General features: G+C 45.5%; 1 protein-coding gene across 3 annotated transcripts; it reads left to right on the top strand.

Moving 5' to 3' along the window:
- The first annotated feature begins 246 nt into the window (after positions 1-246).
- Positions 247-23,340, top strand: LOC128343097 (zinc finger protein RFP-like). 3 transcript variants are annotated; one of them, XM_053291612.1, is made up of 7 exons: positions 247-703; positions 1,777-1,872; positions 2,649-2,879; positions 6,819-6,841; positions 7,565-7,683; positions 12,994-13,026; positions 18,446-23,340. In XM_053291612.1, the coding sequence occupies exons 1-7, from the start codon at positions 290-292 to the stop codon at positions 18,958-18,960; spliced, it is 1,431 nt and encodes a 476-aa protein (XP_053147587.1). In that variant the 5' UTR covers positions 247-289; the 3' UTR covers positions 18,961-23,340. The 3 variants fall into 3 exon arrangements, with proteins under 3 accessions (XP_053147587.1, XP_053147586.1, XP_053147585.1); XM_053291611.1 differs by having other exon boundaries at positions 1,765-1,872; positions 2,652-2,879; XM_053291610.1 differs by having other exon boundaries at positions 1,765-1,872.
- The last annotated feature ends 4,387 nt before the right edge of the window (positions 23,341-27,727 follow it).

The following is a 27,727-nucleotide window of genomic DNA, read 5'->3' as shown; positions in this document are numbered from 1 at the left end:
AATGTGTCCAGCAGCTGCACATTAGGCATTTTCTCCCCACTTCCTCCACAAATCCAAGTTGAAGTTGTGTGTTGGTGTTTGATGCCAACACAGTTGTGAGGACTGCCTCTCTGTTCCTGAGGAAAGCGACTGTCAGCCTCAATCCCCGCCTTTTCTGTTCGGAATCCAGCAAGGAAGTCCGCCTCCTTTGGGGAAGACGCACGCCCAGCTTTTGGGGCTCCAGCAGCTGGGATGGGAGGGGCGAGAGGAAAACGAGACTCACTCAGCCTGCTGGCCTTGAAGCTGAGCCATGGCGGCTCTCAGCGCCAGGAAGAGGCTCGAGGAGGAGGCGACTTGCTCCGTCTGCCTGGACTTCTTCACCGATCCCGTGACTCTGGACTGTGGGCACAATTTCTGCAAAGCCTGCATCGTCAAGTGCTTTGGGGAGAAGCCTATAAAGACCACCTGCCCTCAGTGCAGAGAGAGAGTTCAGCCGAACTGGAAGATGAACCGGCAGCTGGCCAATTTTGTTGAGATAACCAAAGAGCTGAGTAATCAGGCAAAGCAGGCAGCAAGAGTGGAGAGAGTCTGCGAGAGGCACCAGGAGCCCCTGAAGCTCTTCTGCAAGGACGACGAAGCCCCCCTCTGCGTGGTGTGCCACTTATCCAAGGAGCACCGAGCTCACAACGTGGTTCCTGTGGAGGAGGTTGCCCAGGAGTACAAGGTAAGGACTTCCCATTCAATGGATAATGAATAATGGTCTATTTGGGGCCCTTAAGTGGGAAAATGCTTGACTAACAAGCAGAAGGTTGCTGGCTCGAATCCCCGCTGGTGTGTTTCACAGACTACAGGAAACACCTATATTCCTATAGCACCTATATAGGAAGATGCTGAAAGGCATCATCTCAGACTGCGCAGGAGGAGGCAATGGTAAACTCCTCCTGTATTCTACCAAAGAAAACCACAGGGCTCTGTGGGGGCCAGGAATCAAAGTTGACTTGACGGCACACTTTACTTTTTACTTTTATTTTGGGAAGGGACTGCAGGGGTGGCGGAGAGGAGTGAACTGACCCCAGGCTCAGCTCCATTCCTGAAGAAGCAGGAGGGCAGAGATGGGGGCTGGAAGGAAATTGCTTACTTAAGGCTTCCAACCTTGAACCATTAAGGCAGGAAAATGGTTTGTGTGATCTAATATTATGGCTCTCCAGAACAGTTCACCAGAAGTAACTTTTGGAATCAAAGGTGGTGACCCCCACATCAGTACAACTACAACAGTATTTGTATGTCACTTTTCAACCAAAATGTTCTCTTGGAACTAAAGGCGATGAAAGATAGGTATGGAATTAAGAATAACTTCTAACTTGCCTGTGTTTATCCAAACTATAATTGAGAGTCTGTTTATTTAGCACATTTCTATACTATCGCATATCCAAATCTCTGCATAGTTTGCAATCTAAAACTAAAACAATTAAAACATTATCACAATTAAAACAATTTAAAATATAAAGACTCTAAAACAGAAACATTAAAACCATAAATTTAGTGCTTGAAAGTTTTACACTTTTCAGTTTTTTTGAGGTAAATTTGTACCCCATCTTTCCACTTTAAATAGTCAGCTTACAGGGACCAAGGCAGAGTACAAGAAATATAAAATCAGTACAAATAACGTATAAGTAGAATCATAACACTGTAATAAAAGGTGTCCAAAAGTACAGCACAGCAGGGAAAACCTAGGGGGATTGGTGTGTGGGGCATATCTTTTAAAAGGAACTAAAAAAACTGTAGTTTTCTCTTCAGGATCAGATCTGTACCTGTCTGGAGAGGTTGAGGAAGGAGAGAGAAGACATTCTCACCTATAAAGCAGACACAGAGAAGGAAAGCCAAGGCCTCCTTGTAAGTATCATGAACTAAACAAATCCTTGAATCTAGAAGTGGAAAAACTGAATATAAAATACAGAAAGTGTCAAAAGTTATAAGGCAGCTCTTCAGAATGTGTATTACTGGGGCACCCTGATAAAAAGTTCATGAAAGACTGTTTTAAGGGTGGGCTCTTTTTATAAAACCCTTCCCCTGATTTATGTTTGATATCATTAATACTTTTACATGTCCAAAATGTTCTTCCCATAGAATTCTCATCACCCAGCTCTTGATTTTGCAAACATTCACTGGCCAGCATCCCATCTAAAGAAGTGCCAGTGGTTCAATGCTGTGATGGAGGAAGGAGGGGAGGAGCACGTCAATCTCCCCTTTCAACAGCTGCCTGTGCCGCCAAAAATATGTCCCTGGGGGCTGCACAGTCATCGGGCACATATTTTTTGGGTGGCACTAGCAGCTGGGGAAGTAAGAGGAGATGTCAGAAATCATCCCTCAGGCTCAGGATTGAAGTACTGGCACTAGTCTGGCTATCAGCCACTATTTGTGATATTAGCACCTTTCAACCTGCTTGCTTAAGAACAGTCCTGCTGGATCAGACCCAAGACCTATCTAGTTTATTATCCTGTTTCATACAGTGGCCCACCAGATGCCTTTGGGAAGCCCACAGGCTAGAGATGAAGTCATGCCCTCCCTCTTTCTGTTGCTCTGCTGCAATAGGTATTTATAGGCATCTTGTCTATGAGGCTGGAGGTGGCCTTTAGGCATCAGAATTGTAGCCATTGTGCTTGTTGCAGAAGCAAACAGAAGCTGAGAAGCAGAAGATGGTGGCTGAATTCAGACAGCTACACCAGCTTCTGGAAGAAGAAGAGAAACACCTGCTGGTTAAGATAGAAGAGGTGGAGAAGGAGATTGCAAGTAAAATGGACGAACAGATGGCTGAACTGTCGAAGGAGCTCTCCTCCCTTGAAAATGTTATCCAGGAGATGGAGGAAAAATGTCAGCAGTCAGCGAGTGAACTTCTGCAGGTAAGACTCTGGCAGAAACAGGGCACAGGGGAGGAGCTTCAATTGGACTGATGAGTGAAGGGATGTAGGGCTGAACAGTTGTTATTATTATTTATTTATTTATCGTCGCAGAGTATAGGCTGTTCCCAGTAAAGCTGCTTTTTGTAACTGGCTGATGGTGATTTCTGTGGCCCCTATGGTGTTGAGGTGCTCTTCAAGGTCTTTTGGGACTGCACCCAGGGCGCCAATTACCACTGGAATTATTTTGGTCTTTTTCTGCCACAGCCTTTCAATTTCAATTTGTAGATCTTTGTATTTGGTGATTTTTTTCTATTTCTTTTTCTTCTATTCTGCTATCCCCTGGTATTGCTATGTCAATTATTTTAACTTCTTTTTCTTTCTTCTCGACTACAGTGATATCTGGTGTATTGTGTGGCAGATGTTTGTCTGTTTGTAGTCAGAAGTCCCATAATATTTTTACATCTTCATTTTCTTCAACTTTTCAATTTTATGGTCCCACCAATTTTTGGCTACAGGTAGCTTGTATTTTTTGCAGATGTTCCAGTGTATCATCCCTGCTACCTTGTCATGCCTTTGTTTGTAGTCAGTCTGTGCGATCTTTTTACAACAGCTGATTAGGTGGTCCACTGTTTCATCTGCTTCTTTACAAAGGCGGCACTTGCTGTTTGTTGTGGATTTTTCAACTTTTGCTCTTATTGCATTTGTTCTTAGTGCCTGCTCTTGTGCAGCCAGAGTGGGGGTGTTGCATCGGAAATGAGTCAGATAGAAGTGACAAGAGATGATGTTCTAAACTGTCTGGAAAAACTGAAAGCTAACAAATCGCCAGGGCCAGATGGCATCCATCCAAGAGACCTCAAAAAACTCAAATGTGAAATAGCCTACCTCCTTTCTAAAATATATAACTTATCCCTGAAATCAGGCTCTGTACCAGAGGACTGGAAAGTAGCAAATGTAACACCAATTTTCAAAAAGGGATCCAGGGGCGATCCGGGAAATTACAGGCTGGTTAGCTTAACATCAGTTCAAGACAAATTGATGAAAAGCATCCTCAAGGATAAAATTGTAAAGTGCATAGAAGAACAGGCCATGCTGGGAGAGAACCGGCATGGCTTCTGCAAAGGTAAATCTTGCCTGACCAACCTTTTGGAGTTCTTTGAGAATGTCAGCAAGTGTGTGGATCAAGGTTATCCAGTTGACATAGTCTACCTGGACTTCCAAAAAGCTTTTGACAAAGTTCCTCATCAAAGACTCCTGAGGAAACTTAGCAGTTATGGGATAAGGGGACATGTACATGTGTGGATTGCTAACTGGTTAAAAGACAGGAAACAGAGGGTAGGTAACTGGAGAGTTTTCACAATGGAGGGAAGTAAGAAGTGGGGTCCTCAAGGATCTGTACTGGGACTGGTGCTTTTTAATTTATTCATAAATGATCTAGAAGCAGGGGTAAGCAGCGAGGTGGCCAAATTTGCAGATGATACCAAACTCTTTTGGGTAGTGAAATCCAAAACTGATTGTGAGGAGCTTCAAGAGGATCTCTCCAAACTGGGTGAGTGGGCGACAACATGGCAAATGCAGTTCAATGTTGGCAAGTGTAAGGCGATGCACATTGGGACAAAAAAAAACCAACTTCAAGTATACGCTGATGGGATCTGAGCTGTCAGCTGACCAGGAGAGGGATCTTGGGGTCGTGGTGTACAGTTCGTTGAAAATGTCAACTCAATGTGAAAAAGGCCAATTCCATGCTAGGGATCATTAGGAAAGGGACTGAAAATAAAACTGCCACTATTGTAATGCCCTTATACAAAACGATGGTGCGGCCACACCTGGAGTACTGCGTACAATTCTGGTCACCACATCTCCAAAAGGACATTGTAGAACTGGAAAAGGTGCAGAAGAGGGCAACCAAGATGATCAGGGGCCTAGAGCACCTTTCTTATGAGGCAAGACTACAACATCTTGGGCTTTTTAGTTTAGAAAAAAGACGACGGAGGGGAGACATGATAGAGGTCTATAAAATCCTGCATGGTGTGGAGAAAGTGGAGAGAAATTCTTCTCCCTCTCACATAACACTAGAACCAGGGGTCATCCCATGAAATTGATTGCCAGGAAATCTAGGACCAGCAAACGGAAGTACTTTTTCACACAACGCATAATCAACTTGTGGAATTCTCTGCCACAAGATGTGATGACAGCCAACAACCTGAATGGCTTTAAGAGGGGCTTGGATAACTTCATGGAGAAGAGTTCTATCAACAGCTACTAGCCGGAGGGCTGTGGGCCACCTCCAGCCTCAAGGGCAGGATGCCTCTGAGTAACAGTTGCAGGGGAGTAACAGCAGGAGAGAGGGCATGCCCTCAACTCCTGCCTGTGGCTTCCAGCGGCATCTGGTGGGCCACTGTGTGAAACAGGATGCTGGACTAGATGGGCCTCATCCAGCAGGGCTGTTCTTATCCTGCCGGTGGGGAGCAGCTCTCAGTGCACCCTTCCTCTTTGATCGAATCTTGCAGTTGCTGGGACAGCCTGGGACAGATCTCCAAGGAGGATCCCGAATGAGGCAGGCAGGGCACACAGAGTGGGTGTTGCGGGAATGAGGATAGTATGGTGGGGAGGGAGCAGGGCCAGCAGCCACAAAAGCCATACGACTTGTGATCTTTCAAGAACATAAGAACAGCCTTGCTGGATCAGGCCCAAGACCAGCTGTCATCCTTGGCTACTGGCTATTGTGACTGAGGATGTTGGGGGGTCATCACTAGTTTTGCTTAAAAAAAAAAAAAGGACTGCAAAGGGCGGTTGTCATCACTGAGCCACCTAATGAGGCAGCGGGGAAATGACTTGACTAACAAGCCAGAGGTTGCCGGTTCGAATCCCCACTGGTGTTTCCCAGACTATGGGAAACACCTATATCAGGCTGCAGTGATACAGGAAGGTTCTGAAAGGTATCATCTCATACTGCACAGGAGGAGGCAATGGGAAACCCCTCCTGTATTCTACCAAAGACAACCACAGGGCTCTGTGGGGGCCAGGAGTCAACACCGACTCCACGGCACACTTTACCTTAACTTTAGTGTCGCTGTCATCAATAATAAGATCTTCCTTTTTATTTGTATTTTTTTTAAAAATAAGCCCACTCCCATTCATATTTACTTAGATGTAAGCCAACAGTGGAATTTCCTGACAAAAGTTGAGGAAAACGAGAATCATGAGTTTTGAGGAAGAGCTATCTATCATTTTAGATGCTAATTTTAAGAATGGCAGACATCTTGACTAACGGCACACATGTGAAGCCCAAAAATGCACAGGAGCAGCACTTCTGACCCCATTTATGAAGCACAGATGCCTGTGCAGGAGATGCAGTTTTTGCCAATTCCCCTGAAAGTTCTCTGAGCAACTGAAAAGCAGGATCCTACCTGACCCAAAGTCCTCCTTAACCCCTTCCTCTCCAGTAACAGGGACTCTATCAGCGCTTTCCCCTCTTTGTATGTCCGTTACTGATCATAGCTAACCTATCAGCATGAAGGTTCCCATGTCAGCTGGGAGATTTAAATGTGAGACTCCAGCCAGAGAGGCCAAGTGCCTTATTCCCAGAGAGGCCAGGCCCAGTTTGCTTAAATCTCTGAAGTGTTTGTGGATGGGGGGCAGAAGGAGCCGGCATAAAAGAACATTTATTCCATGGAAGTAAAAACATGTCAGGAAAACATGTTTTCTGTTGTCAACATGTTTTCATAGGGCCAAATAGCAGACATTACTCTGCACATTTTAAAGGGGGAGTGCTTGTTTGTGTTGGTCAATATGTCCACTTACCTGTTTCAGCTGTTGGGATTCTTAAGTCAACTGCTGTGTACGAAAATGAAATAGTTCCACTTTGCCTGCTGATTTTATGTCATTATTGACACCCTGGCAGGCACTGAGTTCCCTCTTCTTTTTCTCTCTCCCTTCTAGGATGTTAGAAGCACCTTGCAGAGGTAAGCAGATGGATATTGTAGAATTTCTGTGGAGAATGTGGTATAATATTAGGCATACAGAACCATAGTTTTAATTAAGGAGATGGAAGATTAATACCTCAAGTGGCTTACTTCTGCCAGATGTGTTTGTTATTTTGTATTTTTAATCATTACATTTTTGTACAGAATATTGGAGATACATTCAGTGTTCTGTATAGGAATCACGTACCAAAAATGCACTTGAGAGTTCAGGCTTAGCACCTGCTTATCTGTATCTGTAGAAGACCTAATTCCAGCTGTGAAGACTCTCGTTCTAGAACAGGTATTGACTCCCTTGTCGAAGGAAACCATCTCCCCCACCTAAAAAATGATAAGGTTTGAGCTTCCTCAGGTGCCACTGTGGTCATGTCAAGTAAGTTCTAGGAGCCATTTTGGTCCCATAGAAAAAGCAGAAGTCAATGTAATTGGCTCAGTTAATGACTTGGTTGTATCTCCTGTAGCCTGGCTATTGCATTGGACTGTGCTGAGCATTATGACTGCCCTACACAGTCCCAGGGGCCCCACGCCATTCCATGGAGTATCTGGGAAACTCCTCACAAAAGAGCAGCCGCTGGAGGTGTGTCATTTTCTTGACCGTGCTCTGACTAACTTGCTGCTGGTTTATTCCTCTCTGTTCCTTCCTTTTATTCCACTTCAGAATTCTGGCTCAGATGGTTGATGGGTTAAAATTTTGTTTCTCTACAGGTGTAAGAAGGAAATGGTGTTTGAGAATCCCGTGACTTTTCCTCCTGCTCTGATGTGGAGAATCTGGGACCTGTGTGATATAAATCCCTTCCTGAGGGATGTCATGAGGCAATTCAGAGGTAAAGAAGAATGGCTGTGAGGATTTTATACTTAAGAATTATATTTTAATTCCATCCTTCATCCCCAGGACAGCTAACAAAGTAAAAATAATAAAAATTCAATTAAAACAATCTCAAAAAACCCCAAACAAAAATAACTATATCCTGAAAAGAGAGACAGAGGCCACTCATTGGCCAAAAGCCTGGATAAAAATGACAGTCTTCTGTTTCTTCTGAATACCAGGGAGGGAAGGAGCAATGCAGATCTCAACTGTGAGTCAGACAGAAAGCCTGGGAGCAGTCACCAAAAATGCCCTGTCCTGTGTGCCTGATGAATGACTCAGCAGTGACAAATGACTCAGCAGTTGTTGGCACATGGAGCAGACAGCCCCATGTAGAATCATCCAAACATGCTATGACTAAGGCATGGGTGACAGAGGCCAAATCGGCTTTCTCAAGGAGATTACATTGGTCATGAGGTGAATATGAAAGGCTCTAGGCCACTTCTAATGGTTTACTGTCAGCTGTTCTGGGTGCACATTTCTTGGGTTCTCACAATACCAACATCTTCTGTCCATCCCAGCCAAACATAGATGATAGCAGTGCTTCCCTTTGTAAATGTGGTAGCATCTCTGGGGTTATTTCTGGCTTGTGTCTCATAATGCCTACACAGGCCAGCCCCTTGCTTAGGAGAGCCTCTGCCAACTATACAATGTGTGTATGTGTGTTGGGGGGGGCAGTTATCTCCTCCCCACAATTCTCTGAGGGCAGGTTCAGATACACACACAATAACATTAGAGCTGCGGCAAGATTACACCTATTCTGATGTCACGTGAGAGGGCTGTTCATCTGTGTCTCTCCTTGGCACATGCTGCAACAGAGTTTTGGAGTGCATGTAGTGAGATATTTCACCCTAAGTGGCCCCAAGGGCTGTTCCATGGCTGTCCACATTGCTGTCCAACTCGCAAGCCTACTTGCCTTTGTTGCAGTCTTCCTCCAGCTTGCTTCCCAAGCTCAACATCTCCTGTCAGTGGGTAGGATGTTCTAGCATCCCAGCCCCACCATATTTTCAGACTGTTCTTCTCTGTCTTGCTTGCCGTGCCTTGCCAGAAGGGATAACAAAACAGCCTTGGAAACCTAACAGCTGCTCATCAATTGCTGGTCAGACCCAGGGATGTAGCAGTGCTGAAACTGCTGCACAGACAAGGTCCAGATACTTCTGATGGCAGCCAGCTTCGCAGTCCCTCTTCTCTCCTGTCATCAAACCTTAAATGACTTATGATGTCTTCCAAGCATCTCAGCTGCATTTTTAAAAACATTTTATATCCCGCTCTTCCTCCAAGGAGCCCAGAGCAGTGTACTACATACTTGAGTTTCTCCTCACAACAACCCTGTGAAGTAGGTTAGGCTGAGAGAGAAGTGACCAGCCCAGAGTCACCCAGCAAGTCTCATGGCTGAATGGGGGTTTGAACTCGGGTCTCCCCAGTCCTAGTCCAGCACTCTAACCACTACACCACGCTGGCTCTCATTGTGGCATAGCAGTAGGAAGGCCCCAAATGCACTGCCCACGGTCCCTGCAGCACTTCCTGATAGGCATCACGTATCACACTAGCCAGGAGCAGCAGGCTAAGAGATATTTTCAATTCTGTTAAGTCATGTAACTTGGGTTGGTCCATCTAGATCAGCACTGACTGGCAATGGCTCTCCAGGACTTCAGACAGCATTTGGATTCCTCCCTCAGGGTTCATGAAGGTCCTCTCCCTCTCTCTCTCTCGGTCTTAGATGGCAGGGGCGGGAGTTACTTCACTCACTGTCTTCTCCTGCTGGATTACTAAACTTCTCTTGGTCTGACCTCTCACCGGAGTGCCCAGACCCCACGTCACCACTGTGCACTGGGCAAGTGATAGACTGGTTGTAGACCATGTCATTTCTGCTTATCATGCCCCTCATTATCCTGATACCTTCACCGGCAGGTGAGTCAGGTTCAGCAGACTGTTCAGTGCCACATCTCCCACCTCTACATCTTCTTGCTCTCTCCACTTGGAACTAAGCTCCAACTGCCTCCGTCAACCTTCTGGGCTGCATCCCACTTGGAGAAATGGGAGAAGACAAGAGATGTATTCACTGTTCCCTCTATTCCCCCCCGCCCCCCATCTGTGTATGGAATAAGCTTTGTTCTGGCCAGCAGTTTCAAAGCAGTATGCGCTCACATGAATTCAGAGTGGAGCCTTCCTGATTCAACCTGAGCATGGGATCTAAAATTAATAGGGAGGACATCAACAAACTTGTGAGTGTGCACATGTGTGCATGCCTTAGAGAGTTGTCTCCTGCCTTCCTCTCCCACACATACACATGGTCATTTTGCCTCTCCTAAAAGCCACCTAATGGCACAGCGAGGAAATGACTTGACTAGCAAGCCAGAGGCTGCCAGTTCGAATCTCTGCTGGTATGTTTCTCAGACTATGGGTATGTTTCTGCTATGTTTCCCAGACTATGGGAAACACCTATATCGGGCAGCAGTGATATAGGAAGATACTGAAAAGCATCCTCTTATACTGCATGGAGATGGCAATGGTGAACCCCTCCTGTATTTTACCAAAGACAACCACAGGGCTCTGGTCACCAGGAGTCGACACCAACTTGACGGCATACTACCTTTAACTCAACAAAAACTCTTATTTTAATCAGTTTTGGGTTTAGGATTTAGCAGATAACCATTTCCTGGTCAACCCCAGGAAATGGTGGGGGAGGGATAAACCACACATAGGAAAAAAATCAGAGAGAAAATCTTAGAGAGAGCAATTCAAGGGGATGAGAGAGAGAGAATCACACACACACACACAAGACTGAAAGATTCTTACTTCTACAGAGCAGCTCAGATTGTTCCCTCCCTCCATTCAATTTGGAGAGATCACATGGTCAGGACTGCAGAAGTGGAGCCAATAGACTCTTAGTTCTGCAGGGACAGGGAGGAGGGACCGCCAGCTCCCTTTCCACAAGGATTGGGGAGGTGAAGCTTGACTTGAGATTTTAAAGTGTATGTATAAGGTCATATGCAGCATTCAATAGAACCGGAATTGTATTCATTACTGTAGCCATGATACTCCTTTAGGTTCCCGCTCGCAACTTCAAAAGTGGTTTGCCATGTAGTATGCAGGGGTACTGCTCTTTGAAAAACAATCCCAAAGCCTGGGCTGGGTGAACATAACAAATAAAAGCAACACTTTGAACACCTTGGAGTATTCAAAGCATTGTTTTGAGGCAGCTGCTTGCGCAGCAGGCTTTGGGGCTGTCCAATAGGAGACAGGCAGGGCTGCTGAGGCTGTGGGTTTCTGCTGTGGTGAAGCTGGCCTTGGCTCTTTGTTGGAGCAGTCTCTGCACTCCCTTGTGTGTGTGCTTGGTGACAATGTCACCGCAGGCCTTTCCAGTACACTTACACCTTTTTTTTAACAACACCCCCCACCCCGGGCAGGCATTCTGTCGCTTACATTAGCTGGATCTTGCCACAGTGCTGAGGTGGCAGCTCTAGGCTACTGGGATCCGCCTCCCCCCCCCACCAAATCCACCAGCTCTCTGCAGATCTTGTTGGAAGTATAGCTAAAGGGAACATTGGACTCTCCCTATATCGCTGCTGCCCGATATAGGTGTTTCCCAAAGTCTGGGAAACATACCAGCAGGGATTCGAACCGGCAACCTCTTGCTCCCTAGGCAAGTTACTCCTTCACTGCACCATTCAGTGGTTAGGCAGAGGGGTACCAGTACTTACAGAAATGGAACTACAGAAATGCTAGAGCATTAGCACTCCTGATTATCATGGAATGATGATCATGGAATCCATCTGTGAGGGACTAGAGGCTACTCTATGCTTTCCTGGGATCTGCTCTCAATAGAAAGATTGCTCTGATCCCAATTTAGGAGCACACCACTCCTTTGAGGTAGGCTGCCACTAGCTGAAGACCGATCTAAAGCCACTGACCAGGCTCAGGCACAGCTTCAACAACCCAGAGCTGTCTGGCTTGGGACTTAAAGGCACTGTACAGCCAGAGTCCACACAACCCAGCTCTAGACAAACAGTATATTAATCTAAGGACAACTCATCAGTAGCGCATGACCTTACAAGGCCCATGGAGAAGAGTTTTGCAAGTAACCCTCCAGAACCTTTTAAACCAGAGCGAAGCCACTTCTAAGTATATGACATTTAGTAAGAAATGTGTGTTGCACATAGAATGAGGGATTGGGGGGAAATAGGCAAGATTGGGAGTAAAGACAGGCACACAGAAATTCAGAAGCAAATGCAAAAACATTAACTAACTAGCATTGACTAGCAGTAGGCAGCTGGGTCCTTCACTGAGAGAGGATTAATCTCAAATTAATCCTTAAAGCTTCTCCCTTTCTAGACACCTGAAGCAGCTGATAACATAGTAACTTGGATTAGTCATGACTGGACTAGTGACAAAATGGTGGGGGATTGGGCCCTTATTTTGGAGTGATTAAAGAGAGGGAAGGCTTTCCCTCTTCCAGAGATAGATATCTATGAGATACAAGAGTCAGCTTATCTCCTATGTAATGCTGGTCCTAGGCCAATCCAGATTTCCCCTCCAAATTGGAGGTTTCTCCTCCTTAAGGGATCTGAACTAACATGTCTAAAGGTAGTTTTGGTGTGAGCTGGACACCTATTGTGAAAAAGGATTAAGATAGCTTGATGGCTCTGTCCCTTCAATGACAAAAAGTGCGGATTATCCTCCTTTGGTAACAAAATGGAGGAATGTCTCCCATTCAGAGCACTCAGGGTAGAGTGGAAGATGTTCTTCAGATAAGGTGGAGATCTGTGTTTCGTCACACCATCTCAAAGATACCTGGGGTGGGAAGGGGGAGACTTAACATGTCACTGCACATGGTATGGCATATAATCAAAAATGATCTTCAGAAAAGACAAAACACCAGAAGGTAAATGTAATAGCTGCATTAGCTCGTAATTAGCGTGGTATAGTGGTTAGAGTGCTGGACTAGGACCGGGGAGACCTGGGTTCAAATCCCCATTCAGCCATGAGACTAACTGGGTGACTCTGGGCCAGTCACTTCTCTCTCAGCCTAACCTACTTCACAGGGTTGTTGTGAGGAGAAACTCAAGTATGTAGTACACCACTCTGGGCTCCTTGGAGGAAGAGCGGGATATAAATGTAAAAATAAATAAATAAATAAAAATAAAATTTTCACTTAAAATAAGGAAAATGTAGATATTATAATATCATCAAATGATTGTTAATGCTGCAATATTTGTTTGGAGTACAATGGTGTGATACTTACTCTGCATTCTCATTCCTTCCGTAGTCACTCTGGGATCTGGATTTCAGCCACAGAAAGGTAAATTGTGGGGTCAGACAAGGTGGGGGGAGGTCACAGGAGGGATGAGGGCTTGTCAGAAAGTTGTATTTATTTTTATTTATTTAATTAATTTATTTATTTATTGGCGTGCATAGGAGTTCACCTTGGGAGCTCTGGAGCCATCAATGTGTAAATTAGGAGTAGAGGGAAAGTAGAATGAGAGAAGCTCTCCATGCCTATGTATATTTCCTTTCTCCAGTTTTAAATATTTATCAATTTGTTTTTTAAATTTTAGGCCCTTCCCTTCTGTATCTTATTATTTATTTATTTAAAATATTTATACTCCGCCCCTCCAGTGCACTACTGCTTGGGGCGGCTCACAACAATAAGATAGACACAGATACAATAAAAGTAGCAAAATTAACTAAAAAAAAAATTAAAAAGTCAGGTTAAACACCACAATTATTAGGTTCAAATTAAAACTGAAAATTATAAAAAGCTAAAGAACCTACTAGATATAACAAAATAATAATGGAGCATTAAAAAGCCTCCTTAAAAAGGTTTGTTTTAAGATGTCATCTTTACTCCCACTTCAGCTCACTAACCATAAAAGCAGGAAACTTAAGATCTTGGTCTTTAGATCAGATACAGTCTGGTCCAAACTGTGGCCAGTCAGATACTTCTGGGAGGCTAAAAAGCAGAGTCTGAAGGCAACACCATCCTCATTTGTTTCTCCCTGGGGAATAACCAGCTCATGTGCCAAGGATTCATCCCACAGCAGTTAAGACAAGGCAGAATGCATTTAAGTTGCACTTAAATGGCCTTACTGCAGGTGCAGAACCTTGTTTGTTATCAGTAGTGGCTGGTGGCTTCTGGGAGGCGGCGGGGTGGGTGGCTCTAGGCAGGGCAGGTGATATGTGGAGCTGGAGGCAGAGCCAAAATACTGGTAGGTGCATTAGCAATAACTGAAAAGCCAGCTGATTCTTTTTCTCCTTCCTGGAAAAAAACCCAAATTCTCCATTTTGAACCACATCAGCTGCTACTATACAGTGCTATACAGTACTATACAGAGAAGTGACATTTAATCCAAGATGGGGCTTCCTTTCAGAACAGGCAGTGGCCTACACAGATATCTGCAATTCTTTGACATGGTCTCTCTGCTCTACATGATTGGGCTTTGTGTCTGCACAGAGACCTTGTTAGAGTTTCTCCAAGCGAATCTTCTCTCTGGACTTTAGGTGGTAGCCCCACCCCCCGCCAGTGGGATGCACACATGTGTAGGCTCCCTCCTTCAGTCTTTCTTCATCTGCTGATAAATCGACATAATCAGTGAGTTGTTCCAAGCTTTAAGAAGAAGAAACTTCTCATTCTCTCTACATTTCTTCTCTTCTTTCTATTATTAGTTTGTGATTTCTACCTTTTTGTTTTGCATTTTCTTTCACACAGTCCCCACCTCCACTTCTGGGGGTTAGCGTTTTTTTCTACCTGGCATCCTGCCTATGGCCAGCAAGGTCACCTTCGAGTTTTGTGTCTGGTGTAGGACTAAACTCCCCTCCACTGACGGACACATCCATTCTGCCTTGGCAAGACCCACAAGATTATGCACACACTGTGCCAGCTTCATTAAACAGGCCAGAAAAAACTAGATCTCCAGTTTGAGATTGTGGCTCTAGGGACGGGCATTGCGATCCTCCCAAGAAGCATCCAGCGCACCGGACATGCAGGCTGCTGTGGACTAGGGATGTGCAAATTGATTCGGGTACAAATCAACTTGTACCCAAATCTAGCTGATTTGGGTGATTTGGAGACAAAACAAATCACCCCTGTGGTCCATTAGCTGGATTCGGGTACAAATCGAATCGCGCCTGATTCGATTCAAATTGATTCGAGATTTGGATCCCTCCTATTAATTCCCCCAGATTCCCAGCTTTCATTAAACAAAAAACAAAAAAACAAAGCTCTAGCCCTTGTAGAAGTGGAGTTATGGAGCAATATGTGTGGTCACTATTTTTCAAGTGTTTGGATTCTTTGGTGTATAATAACTTTCCCTCACTGAATCCCTATGAGGATTCATTACACACCTTCATTTCTTCTATTCATTTGACTGTCTTTTCAACAGTGTCAACTGCCATGTGACAACTATACCCCCCTCCCACCCACAAGGCAGTAGGGTACTACTCAGTTTATGTTCTAGGATTTTTTTCAAGTGTTTAGGCTCTTTGGTGTTTAATAAACTTTCTTCATAATGAATCCCTACAAGGCTTCATTACACACCAAACAGTCTAAACACCTCAAACATTCCTAAAATATAAACTGAGTACCCAGTAGCTTGTGGGTTGCAGGGTAGTTGGAACATGGAATGCCACTAATTCCCCACCCCCACCTGCAAAGCAGTGGGGTCAAACTGAACAGAAGAAATGAAGGTGTATAATGAAGACACCAAAGAGTCTAAACACTTCAAAATACATAAACAATAAACTGAGTACCCCAGTGTGTGTGTGTGTGTGTGTGTGTGTGTGTGTGTGTGTGTAGTGTAGTTGATACATGGCAGTTAACAGTTGGCACTGTCCAATGGTAGTCAAAATGAACAGAAGAAACGAAGGCGTATAATGAATCATCATAGGGATTAATTAAGAGGAAAAGTGATTAGACACCAAAGAATCAAAATATTTCAATTTTCCTAAAAATTAAAATGAGTACCCCACTGCCTTGTCAAAATGAATAGAAGAGATGAAGGTGTCAAAATGAATAGAAGAGATGAAGGTGTCAAAATGAATAGAAGAGATGAAGGTGTGCAATTAATCCTCATAGGGATTCATTATGAGGAAAAGTTATTATATACCAAAGAATCCAAACACTTGAAAAATAATGACTGCAGGGAGGGTAAGTGAAACCTGCTCTCCCCACAGACCTCCATGGAGCCCTTCTCATTGATCATGAGAAGAGCTCCATTGTATGTTAACTTTCAACAAACTTGCACTCTGGAAAATTGCCACATGATATCTAGGTGCAATGTGTTGGATACCCCCCACCCACCCACGCCCATGCCTAATCAATTCCCTCCTCTGCACTGATCCCCACAAAGAGTAACCCCCTCTTGCCCAGTCCTACAAAAGGAACACAGCACTTGGTAGCTGTGCCTGTCAACTCCCCACCACCCCCTGATGTGCCAGGTCGGCCTAAAGCTGGGAAAAAAGGAAGAGGCTACAGTGACAGATCCGGGTGAGTGAGTAAGAGATAGAGGGATGGGAGAGCACAGGATGGTGGAGAGCAACCAAGGGCCACACATGAAAAGCCACTGCCGGGAAGAAGACTCTCACTCACTACCACCTCCTGTTCCTGCTTTGTCCTTTGCTTTAAGCTGCGGACATCTATGTGCTCCATTCTCAGAGTTTTGGAGGAGGCAGTGGGGTTTCTCAGCAGCAGCCTCCACCACTGAAGCAGGCCTCCTGGCTGCAGGCTGTGAGCAGTTGCTACAAGGAGCTATCACTGCTCAACCAAAATGGCGATTTCCTCTTCTCCGTTTGTCACATCTCGGAAAAAGAAAAGAACTTCCCTTTCCGGTCACCCCGATTGGATGCCAGAGCAGTCAATCAACGGGATTCCTTATGATTGGGTTATCAGGGAGTTTCAAGCTCTGCCCACCTTGTGAAAATAAAACCAAGCCTTTCAATTGGCTGCTGCCTCATTAATATTTAAATTAATGGGGGGGGACACTGTTCAGACTTCTAATGGCACCCACTCTATGTAAACATTGCTAGGCAGGCATGCTGCAGGCAGGGAAGGGCAGAGGGCAGTTACAGGGCACGAGAGAGTGATTAAAAATGGCAGCGGCTGATATTTTCAGTGGCCATCATTGAATGGCTAGTTTTCACAGGAAGTAGAAAACCTATCCTCTTGTGCATTGCTCTCTCCCGCTGCTAACTTCATTAAGAATAATAGAATTGTAGACTTGGAAAGAACCCTGGAGGACTTCTATTCCAACCCCCTGGTCAGAGCAGGAAGCTGCCACAGTAAGAAGCCAGACACAATAATACTTGTATGGGCATCTTTGCCTTTTTGAGCTGTCCTGAATGGCAAGTGAAGCAGGATATAAATATTTCCAATACAAAACTGAACCCCTGGTCATGACTCCATGAGGACAGACAGTTCTCTGTCTTTAGCTTGCCTGCTTCCAGCTCTTCCTAGGGTTTCAGCTAAGGTCTGTGTTGAAATATAGGAATAGTCTGGAATAAGGAAAAGAACATCCCAAATGGGGACGCTATAGGGCCAACATCCCTGGGGCTAGCATCAGGTGGCACCCTCTGAGGCCCACGTCCCAGTAGGGGGCCCATTGCCCATCTCTGGAGTCTCCTTGCCCTGCTGCTCTGTTGCAGGATACCAATATTTCCAATAGAAAATTGAACCCTAGGTCATGATTCTGAGGAGGGAATGTTCTCTGTCTTTAACTTGCCTGCTTCCAGCTTTTGCTAAGGTTTCAGCTAAGGTCTCTGTGGAAAGGTAGGGAAAATCTGGAATAAGGAAAAGAACATCCCAAATGTGGATGCTGCAGGTTGAGAATTTATTTGTTTGTTTGTTTGTTTATTTATTAAATTTGTACACCGCCCCAAACTTTTGTCTGTGGGTGGTTAACAATAGCATAAAACAAGTTAAAAACATATACAAAAAACTTAAAACAATTTAACAATTTAAAAATAAACCAGAGATTAAAACCTTAAAAAAAAATTAGGAAGCTGAGAATGCTTGGGCAAGAAGATGGGTTTTCAGGTGTTTTTTGAAAATTGCCAGAGATGGGGAGGATCGTATCTCAGCAGGGAGCGCATTCCACAATCTCGGGGCAGCGACCAAGAAGGCCCGTCTCTGTATAGCCATCAAATGAGTTGGTGGTAACTGGAGATGGACCTCCTCAGATTTGAGGGATGTGCATTATCAGGCACCTGCTGAGGCCCACATCCCAGTAGGGGACCCATTGCCAGTCTCTAGAGCCTCCTTGTCCTGCTGCTCTGTTGCTGCCTCTTCACCTTTCCTCTTCGATTGAGTGAGGAGTGAATGGAGAAGGTGCAGAAAGCTCCACTTGCCTCTTCCATTTCCTCTGAGAGATGATGCAGACGAGGCCCAGAGGAAGAGGCCAGTGAGGGGGCGGCGGCAGCAGCAGCAACAATAGCCAGGAGGAAGAGGTGGAGGAGAGCCACTGAGTGCATCTTGCCCTTGTACCCTTCCCCGCCTGAATCTGGCCCTGGAAATGCAGCACAAGGAAGCTCCATTGATTTTGCTAGGCAGGTAATTCCTGTGATGTGGTTGGAGGCTCACAATATATTTATTATGGGGATTTCAAAATGATGATTATTCTGTTTCATCAAAACATACAAAAGCAGCTCAATGTATTTGAGGGTGAAGTCGGTCTCCCAGCTGACTCTGTTTCTTTTCTCTTTCCTCCTCTGCACTCAACGCCCAACAGCCAACGTCACTCTGGATCCAGACACTGTTCATCCCCGACTCATCCTGACTGAGGATCATAAAAGTGTGAGATGGGAAGAGAAATGGCAAGATCTGCCCAATAATCCTGAGAGATTCAGTGACTCAATTGTGTTGGGACGTGAGGGATTCACAGCAGGGAGACATTGCTGGGAAGTCAGTCTGGGAAGTGAGGGAGAATGGGCTGTAGGCGTTGCCAGAAAGTCTGTGAAGAGAAAGGACACGTTCAAATTGGGTCCTAAGGGGGGGATCTGGGTTGTGTCGAAGTGGTATGGTGGGTATTGGGCACTTGATTACCCTGCTCACGTTCCTCTGCACCTGAGTGGAGAGCCTAAGAGGATCCGAGTGACTCTAAACTTTGCTGAAGGGCAGGTGTCCTTTTTTGATGCCGACTCAGCAGCCCCAATCTACACCTTCTCGAAAGCCTCCTTCTCAGGACAGACCCTTCTCCCTTTCTTTTTTGTGACTGGAAAAGGCTCCCTGACCCTCTCCCCATGAAGCAGCCGAAGAGTGGAGACCGATGTGTTTTAAACTACAACACCTGCAACACTTGTACAGCTTTTGCTGAAGATAAGAGTTGGTTGGGGGGGGTAACCATTTGAGGAGAAGCTGGCTTTAAACATCTGTGATTGGTTCATCCTTGCATCAGTCAAAGCTATTTTCAAAGTGAAGATGTAAAAAAAAGGAGTGGGGGTAAAGCCCTCTTTTATTAGGCAACTGTTCCAGCTGCTGGGAGTTGTAGAAGCAGATAATCTGTCCCCCCTCCATGTTTCATCTTTCACTCCAGAGCCAGGTGCAGGCAGAGAGGTGGAGCTGAAGGGCTCAGAGGTTACCCTGCAGGGAAATCCCCCTACATCCACTCCTGTTTCTGTGTACCTCTTTCTCCAATCTTCCCTAAGGCAGCCAGATCTACGCTACGGGTCCTAGTATTATTCTCCAGAGTGATAGCGGGTGGTGGTTGGACACAAATATTTATTTGTCTAGAACTCTTTTTGCATCTCTGCAGTGACCACCACAGTCACCAAAATTAACTCAGAGACAGTATCACAGTTACAGTCATAAATATCATATCTATTCTCAACAAAGGCAGAAAAAAGGTGTCCTGCTGGTCTCCAGGAGCCCAGCCTCGAAGGCCCTGAACCCTGAACTTAGTTTCCATTTTGTCTCCTACCCCAAGACCTCCACCAGCTGTGGGTATGGAGGCATTAAAATCCATTTTTTCTACTTTGGGAAACTGTTATGACATTCTAGGCACAACCTATCTGTTCATAAAAGCCAATTTACATAGGAACATAGGAAGTTGCCACATAGTCAGACCACTGGTCCATCTAGCTCAGTATTGTCTTCACAGGCTGGCAGCGGCTTCTCCAAGGTTGCAGGCAGGAATCTCTCTCAGCCATATCTTGGAGAAGCCAGGGAAGGAACTTGAAACCTAGATGCTCTTCCCAGAGCGGCTTCATCCCCTAAGGGGAATATCTTACAATGCTCACATTTCTAGTCTCCCTTTCATATGCAACCAGGGCAGACCCTGCTTAGCTAAGGGGACAAGTCATGCTTGCTACCACAAAACCAGCTCTCCTCTCCTTTCCCATGTTCCTATGTTGCTAGGCACAATCTATCTTTTCTTAAAAGCCACTTAAAAGCCCATCAGCAGTTCAGATGCCACACAGAATCACAATTAACCTGCTTCCTTGAGCCTCAAAAGTGTGAGAGACTCCCCAGAATTCCAGCATCATTAAATTTTAAAGGAACTTTGATGATCTTCTAGTGCAGACCCCTGCTCAGTGCAGGAAATTCTTATTGTATCCCTGAAAGACGGCAGTCATAAGAACAGCCCTGCTGGATCAGGCCCAAGGAGGCCCATCTAGTCCAGCATCCGGTTTCATACAGTGGCCCACCAGATGCCGCTGGAAGCCCACAGGCAGGAATTGAAAGGGGCATGCCCTCTCTCCTGCTGTTACTCCCCGTCTGGTATTCAGAGGCATCCTGTCTTTGAGGCTGGAGGTGGCCCACAACCCTCCGACTAGTAGCCATTTATAGACCTCTCCTCCATGAAGTTATTTGCTGCTGAACTACAGCTCCCAGAAACTGCAGCTGAGGATGATGGGAGTTACAGTTCAGCAACATCTGGAGTACCACCAATTGGGCACCCCTGTTTTGGTCCAACCACCTGCTCCGTGCTCCGTACACTGAATGGCCATTTTCAAGACGTTAGAGAGGGGTATAGGTGCATCCATCTCTCCACACACAGACCCCAGCATGTCATCCCAATACTCAGGGATGATGGGAGTTGTAGTCCAACAACAGCTGGGTGGTTTCCAGACTGTGAGCTCTACAGCAGCTGGATGTGGTGTAAAATGTTTCAGCTTGGCAGGATTGTATTCAAAATGTAAATAAAGGGTGGGAGCCATTTGCTGAGAGAACCCACACACAGCTGGACAAAGAGAAACATAATCACAGAAATAAAAAAAGAAATATAATCCCAATGTTAACGGAGGAAATAAAAAGGAAATTGCACTGATGCACAGGAGCACCCCGGGGGGGGGGGGCGGAGAGGATCATTTCAAAAGCTGAGAGGAGATTAAGTTATTGAAATGTCAAATTGCTGAATGAACCTTCCACATTACACCGTGGAAAGAGTGGCACAGCCCTCCTAAAACGGGAAAATACAGCTTATTTTTTGGAACGCACATGCAACGTTGTAGTGCTAAAACATAAAGATAAAACCCTGAAGAATGCTTCCAATGTGCGAATGGCACCTTGCTGTCATTGCACGCATGACGGTGTCAAAACACAGTACGGATGCATAGCGAAACAATTAAAATGTGTAATCTGGAAAGTGCCCTGGAGGGCCAAAGTTGTGCAGTCCTGATCTAATTCCACAGGGGGGCAGTTTGGAGGAACATGTAGTTTAAATACTCCCTCAAAGCAGTGTTGGAAGCAAGTGTTGAGAGGCTCTGTACAAAGCAAAGCGATAGTACGCCAGCTGTGATGATACAATAACGGCTGATCTTCCTATATCGCTGCTGCCCAGTATAGGTGTTTCCCAAAGTCTGGGAAACATTCCAGTGGGGATTCGAACCAGCAACCTCTGGCTTGCTAGTCAAGTCATTTCCCTGATGCACCATTAGATGATACAATAGCATGTCAGATTTAGGGGCAGAGATATGCAGCAAACCAGCCCACAAACAGTCCTCTTCAACTCCTTGCTTAAAGAGCCAGTGATAGGTTAACTTTTATAATATATTTTGGGGTCCCAAGTATAGCCCTATGTGAAGGGCTGACTAATCACATCATGCCCTTATAACCAGAAATTGTGAGGCAGTAAATACTGCCTCTCAATTTAGGTGGGCTTATAGCAGTGGTAGCTGCTGCCTCTTGGGCTGTGGGGGGCAAAGAGGAGTGAAGGGAGCCATTGCAACCATTGATTGATCGATAGATTGATTAAGTGCCGTTGTCAAGTCAGTTTCAGCTCTTAGCGACCACATAGATAGATTTTTTCCAGGATTATCTGTCTTCAACTTGGCCTTTTAGGTCTCTCAGTGGTGCATTCATTGCTGTCGTAATCGAGTCCATCCACCTTGCTGCTGGTCGTCCTCTTCTTCTCTTTCCTCCAACTTTCCCCAGCATTATGGACTTTTCAAGGGAGCTGGGTCTTTGCATAATGTGTCCAAAGTATGATAGTTTGAGCCTGGTCATTTGTGCCTTGAGTGGCAATTCTGGATTGATTTGTTCTATGATCCATTTATTTGTTTTCCTGGCTGTCCATGGTATTCTCAAAAGTCTTCTCCAGCACCAGAATTCAAAAGCGTCAATGCCTTTTCTATCTTGCTTCTTCAAGGTCCAGCTTTCGCATCCATAGAGTTTCAGGGTAAAAACCATTGTCCGAATGATTCTAATCTTTGTAGGGACAGACACGTCATGGCATCTAAATATCCTTTCCAAGGCCTTCATTGCAACCCTACCAAGTGATAGTCTGTGGTGTATTTCTTGACTGCTGGATCCTTTACTGTTGATGGTCGATCCTAAAAGGCAGAAGCTATCCACCACTTCAGTGTCTTCATTATCAATTCTGAGGCTGGTTGCTGTACCCATTGTCGTTAGCCATTGTCATAACCCCTGCTAACTTAGCAAAGAGGCACCTTTTAAGAGTAACTGGCCCTATCCATCCCCAGCACAGTACCTCCAGTGACTGTTGCTGGTGTCTGTCTTATGTTTCTTTTTAGACTGTGAGCCCTTTGGGGACAGGGATCCATCTTATTTATTTGTTAGTTCTCTGTGTAAACTGCCCTGAGCCATTTTTGGAAGGGCGATATAGAAATTGAATAAATAAATAGAATAAATAAATTAGGTTAGCTGTAGTCCCATTTTTTCACTGTGCTTTTTGACTTTCATTACTAGAGCTTGTAACCATAGGTGGAATTAATAGTAGGCAGGTCCAACCCTAAATTAGAAAGAACCAGCCCATGGTTTTCTCCACCTGTACTTTTCTTGTCTCAGCCAAAGTCTCCCTCATTCACATCAGAACTTGGAGGCTGGCTATTTGGGTCTGATTTAGTGCTAAATCATCCCTTGGTTGGCTGTGAGTCAAGGAATCCTGCCCTTAGAGTGGTTCATGGTGGGTGCAGAGGCATATCTAGGGAAAATAGTGCCTAGGGCAAGCACTGAAATTGCGCCCCCTGTCCAAACATCTGACACTTATCTGATTCTCTGTACATAGTGCCAAACTGAATATGTGTACAGTGACTTATATTATATTAATTTAAAAAAAACAACCTGTAGCCCCTTCGGGGGGCTTCCTAAAGGCTGTGGGGGGGGGGTCTGCAAAGGTTTCCCCTCTCCTCTCTGGCCTCTAGGGCCTCGCAGGGAACATTTCAGCATGTGTAGTGGCCATTTTTATTTATTTATATATATATATATATATATATATATATATATATATATATATATATATATATATAATGGCCACTGAAAACAAAATGTCGACTGCGCATGCTCAAATGGCCTCTGCGAGGCCTGGCATGGCCTAGGGCCTCACAGAGGCCATTTGAGCATGCGTGGTGGCCATTTTGTTTTCAGCAGCCATTTTAATTTTTTTTAAATTTTAGAAAAATGGCGCCCCCCTTCAAGTGGCGCCCGGGGCACGTGCCCTGCCTGCCCTACCCCTAGATACGCCCCTGGGTGGGTGTCACTGTGTGGAAAGCAGAAATGCCCCCTGAAGGTGGGCATGAGCCGTAATTGACACCCCACAAAATTCTCCGTGACACGCCAAAACCTCAGCCCTGGCCGATCTATTTTCAGTGCTTCTCCTTGGCTGAAAAGAAATGCCTTCTGGATCATGTTACATGCTTCCAGTCAGTGAGGCAGCAGAATAATGCATTAGAATTTGTATGCTAATTGATCGTTAGTTAGAGACACATAGGGGGCCAGAGTGCTCAGGAATGACTCAATCTTTCAGCAGCTAATTAGCAAGGATGTCTTTTTATGGGAAAATTGCCTGATCCAGTTTCCAGAAATTCCCAGTTCAGACAGCTATGTATGGAAGTACACTACGAGGTATTTACCATTCAGTGGATGCCTGAGAAACCAGCTCATGAATCAGTTCTTGAATCTGATTCAGTCCTGCGTAAGTGCAAACAGTCTTGTGCTGGGCTCACATGTATTTGTCTGAAAAATTGTTTGCACGGCCATATACAATGTGGAGGAATGTGACAACCAAGCTGACAAAGATGAGGATGATTCTGAAATAGGCAGATGATGACAATGACTTTCATGGTTTGCTAAAAGAACTTTACAGTTCGTTATGAATTTCTACAGAAATACTGTGATTTTTGAGAGCTTAATCCTATCCAAATACTAATAAAATAATAAATATTGCCACTGGAAAACCTTTTTTTTTTTTCATTTTCAGTTGCCTGTCTGTTACCACAGATAGAAAATGTGGATTGATAAAAGAGTTTGGCCACCGTATGGTCAATGTTGCTTATGTGTTTTAGATGTCTTTTGGTGGGGGTGGGTGAAAGCTACTCATTATCGAAGGCCATAATGGCTAATAATTCCACTAGAGTAACAAGCAATCCAAAAAACACTGCCTGTTTATTCACTCAAAATGTACCAATCACCCCTTCTGGCCCATAGATTAATTCAGGAGGGTTGGGATGTGGGGAGCACAGGAGGAATTGGTGGTGCAATATTGGGGACGGGTCCCTTCAGCCCTGAAGAGCTTCCCCTCCCTAGTCAGCGGTTCATGGAACCGCTGACTGGAAGCCCCTTTCCCTGCATACTCCAAAAGTTGGGGAAAGGGGCCTTCAGTCAGCAATTCCACAAAGTGCTGACTGGGGCTGTTGCACCCCATCCCTGGTATTGGCCACACCCCCTTCTGACATCAGGCACAGGGGGCATGGCTTGGGTCAGAGGGCTGGTGGGCCTCCCTGCACATGATCTCCTTCCCCGTCCAGGCGCTGCCATTCGCCATGGCACACGGTGATTGGCAGAGCAGGGAACCAGAGGAGGAAGTCCTCCAGCATCCCTCAATGCACTGTGCCAGGAGGGTGGTGCATTGAGAAGATTGTCTCTCAGCCAGGCACTCTTGCCACCTGGCTCTGTGTTTCTGCTGGCTGCCTGTGTCCCACACAGACACACAACCCCATACCTGGGGTTAAGGGCACACTCACATCCTTAAACCCAGGTTAAAGACTAGGGTAAATTCCTGGGCTTGGGGCCGAGGCAGGATTGGGCTTGATCCTGGCAGTGCACACAGGCAGCAAAGCCCAGCCTGGGCTTGGCTGCCTGTGTGAATAGAGTGTGTTTTTTCAGCCACATGTTCTCCCATCACTTTGCCCACTGGGGCAAATTAAGGACCTGATTTTCACACCTCTGACATGGAGTTGTGTGATCATGTGAAGAGGCTCCATCTATATTCCTCAACAAAGGCAGAGAAATGGGGGTCCTGTTTGCCACTGGGGCCCCAGCCTCCAAGACCCTAAACCTTGATTTCAGTTTCCCTTTTGTCTCTCATTGAGACCTCTTACCAGTGGTAGAGATGCAGACACTAAAATCCATTCTTGCTAGTCTGGGAAGTTGGTATGACATTCTAGGCGCAATCTCTGTTCATAAAGGCCAGTTCGTTTGTTCTTCAAAAGTCCATCAGCAGTTCAGAAACCTGGTTCTGGGCAACTTCTTCAAGGCTCGGGAGTTTGTGAGCCTCCCAGGAATCTGAGCATCATAAAATGGTAGAGTTGGAAAGGACCTTGGTGGTTTCCTAGTCCAGCCCCTACTCAGTGCAGGAAACTGCTGCTGCCTCCCTGAAAGATGGCTGTCCCATCTCTATTTGAAAACTTCTAGCAAATGAGAGCTCAACCACTAAACAAGGCAGACTGTTATGATGTTGAACAAGCCCTTAAAATTAGGAAATTCTTCCAGCCTAAATCTGCTTCCTTCTAATTTCATCTCATTGGATCTAGCCCTGCCCTCATGAGCAACAGAGAACAGGTTTCTTCCCCCTTCTGCGTGACTGCCATTCAGATAGTAGAAGATCACTATCATATCTCCTTTCATATCATGTCTTTTTCAGGTACTTCTGGTTTAGGTTAGAAAGAAACTAGGATTGGTCATGACCCCAGACCCAACTGTTTTGGTTTTCTAAGCAACTTGCTTGAAATAGACAGAAACAGGTGGAACACCTGTGGAAGGCAAATGTAATTTTAAAGGGAATTTGAGTCAAATGCTTGAGAGGAACAATGGGTTTGCTTTATTTTCTGAGATTTTGCATTTGCCTATCCCCCCGCCCCCGACTTTCCCCCCACTTTGAAAGCAGCTAGACTACCCACTTTGTCCATCAATCTCCTCTTGAGTGTGCACACACAGAACACGCAGGGACATTTCCTGCAACTGCTAGTCTCTTAATAAACCTGTGTGGCAGACCTCCCACTGCTGCCTGATTCTCACAGCCATTCTGTCCTTCCTTGGGTTGATGGTTTGACCATGGAACAGAAGATCTCCTACTGAGGACCCACTAAGATCCTACCTCCTCACACCTGAAATCACACTTTCCCCACACTTCTCCTCTTCTCTGTCTCCCCCCACCCCTCCAACTTTCTTCAGCTGCCCTCCTGCCAATATTCTATATCCTTTGGTACCCATTGCCTGGACTCTCCCTCTGACATCAGCCACATAGCCCAGTTCAAATCTAGCTTCATATTTACATTTATTTCAAGCAAGTGGGTTAGGATAAACCATGATAACGTAAGAATATAAGAACAGCCCAGCTGGATCAGGCCCAAGGCCCATCTAGTCCAGCATCCTGTTTTGCACAGTGGCCCATCAGATGCCTCCGGGAAGCCGCAGACAGGAGTTGAGGGTGTGCCCTCTCTCCTGCCATTACTCGCCTGCAACTGGTACTCAGAGACATCCTGCCTTTGAGGCTGGAAGTGGCCCACAGCCCTCCGACTAGTAGCCATTGATAGACCTCTCCTCCATGAAGTCATCCAAACCCCTCTTAAAAACATCCAGGTTGTTGGCTGTCACCACATCCTGTGGCAGAGAGTTCCACAAGTGGATCACGCGTTGTGTGAAAAAGTACTTCCGTTTGTTGGTCCTAGACCTCCTGGCAATCAATTTCATGGACTGACCCCTGGTTCTAGTGTTGTGTGAGAGGGAAAAGAATTTCTCTCTCTCCACTTTCTCCACACCATGCATGATTTTATAGACCTCTATCAGGTCTCCCCACAGTCGTCTTTTTTCTAAACTAAGAAGCCCCAGGTGTTGTAGTCTTGCCTCGTAAGAAAGGTGCTCTAGGCCCCTGATCATCTTGGTTGCCCTCTTCTGTACCTTCTCCAGTTCAACAATGTCCTTTTAAAGATGTGGTGACCAGAATTGTACGCAGTACTATGGTCGCACCATAGTTTTGTATAAGGGCATTATAATGTTAGCCGTTTTATTTTTAATCCCCTTCCTAATGATCCCTAGCATGGAATTGGCCTTTTTCACAGCTGCTGCACATTGAGTCAACACTTTCAACGAGCTGTCCACCACAACCCCAAGATCCCTCTCCTGGTCCGTCACCGACAGCTCAGATCTCATCAGCATATACTTGAAGTTGGGGGTTTTCGTCCCAATGTGCATCACTGTACACTTGCTAACATTGAACTACATTTGCCATTTTGTTACCCACTCCCCCAGTTTGGAGAGATCCTTTTGGAGCTGCTCACAATCCGTTTTGGATTTTACTACCCGGAAGAGTTTGGTATCATCTGCAAATTTGTCC

This window comes from Hemicordylus capensis, chromosome 2 (assembly GCF_027244095.1).
Source record: "Hemicordylus capensis ecotype Gifberg chromosome 2, rHemCap1.1.pri, whole genome shotgun sequence".
In the NCBI taxonomy this organism is placed as follows: Eukaryota; Metazoa; Chordata; class Lepidosauria; order Squamata; family Cordylidae; genus Hemicordylus; species Hemicordylus capensis.
The sequence above is the reverse complement of the archived record's forward strand: the minus strand, read 5'-3'. Positions and strand labels throughout refer to the sequence as shown.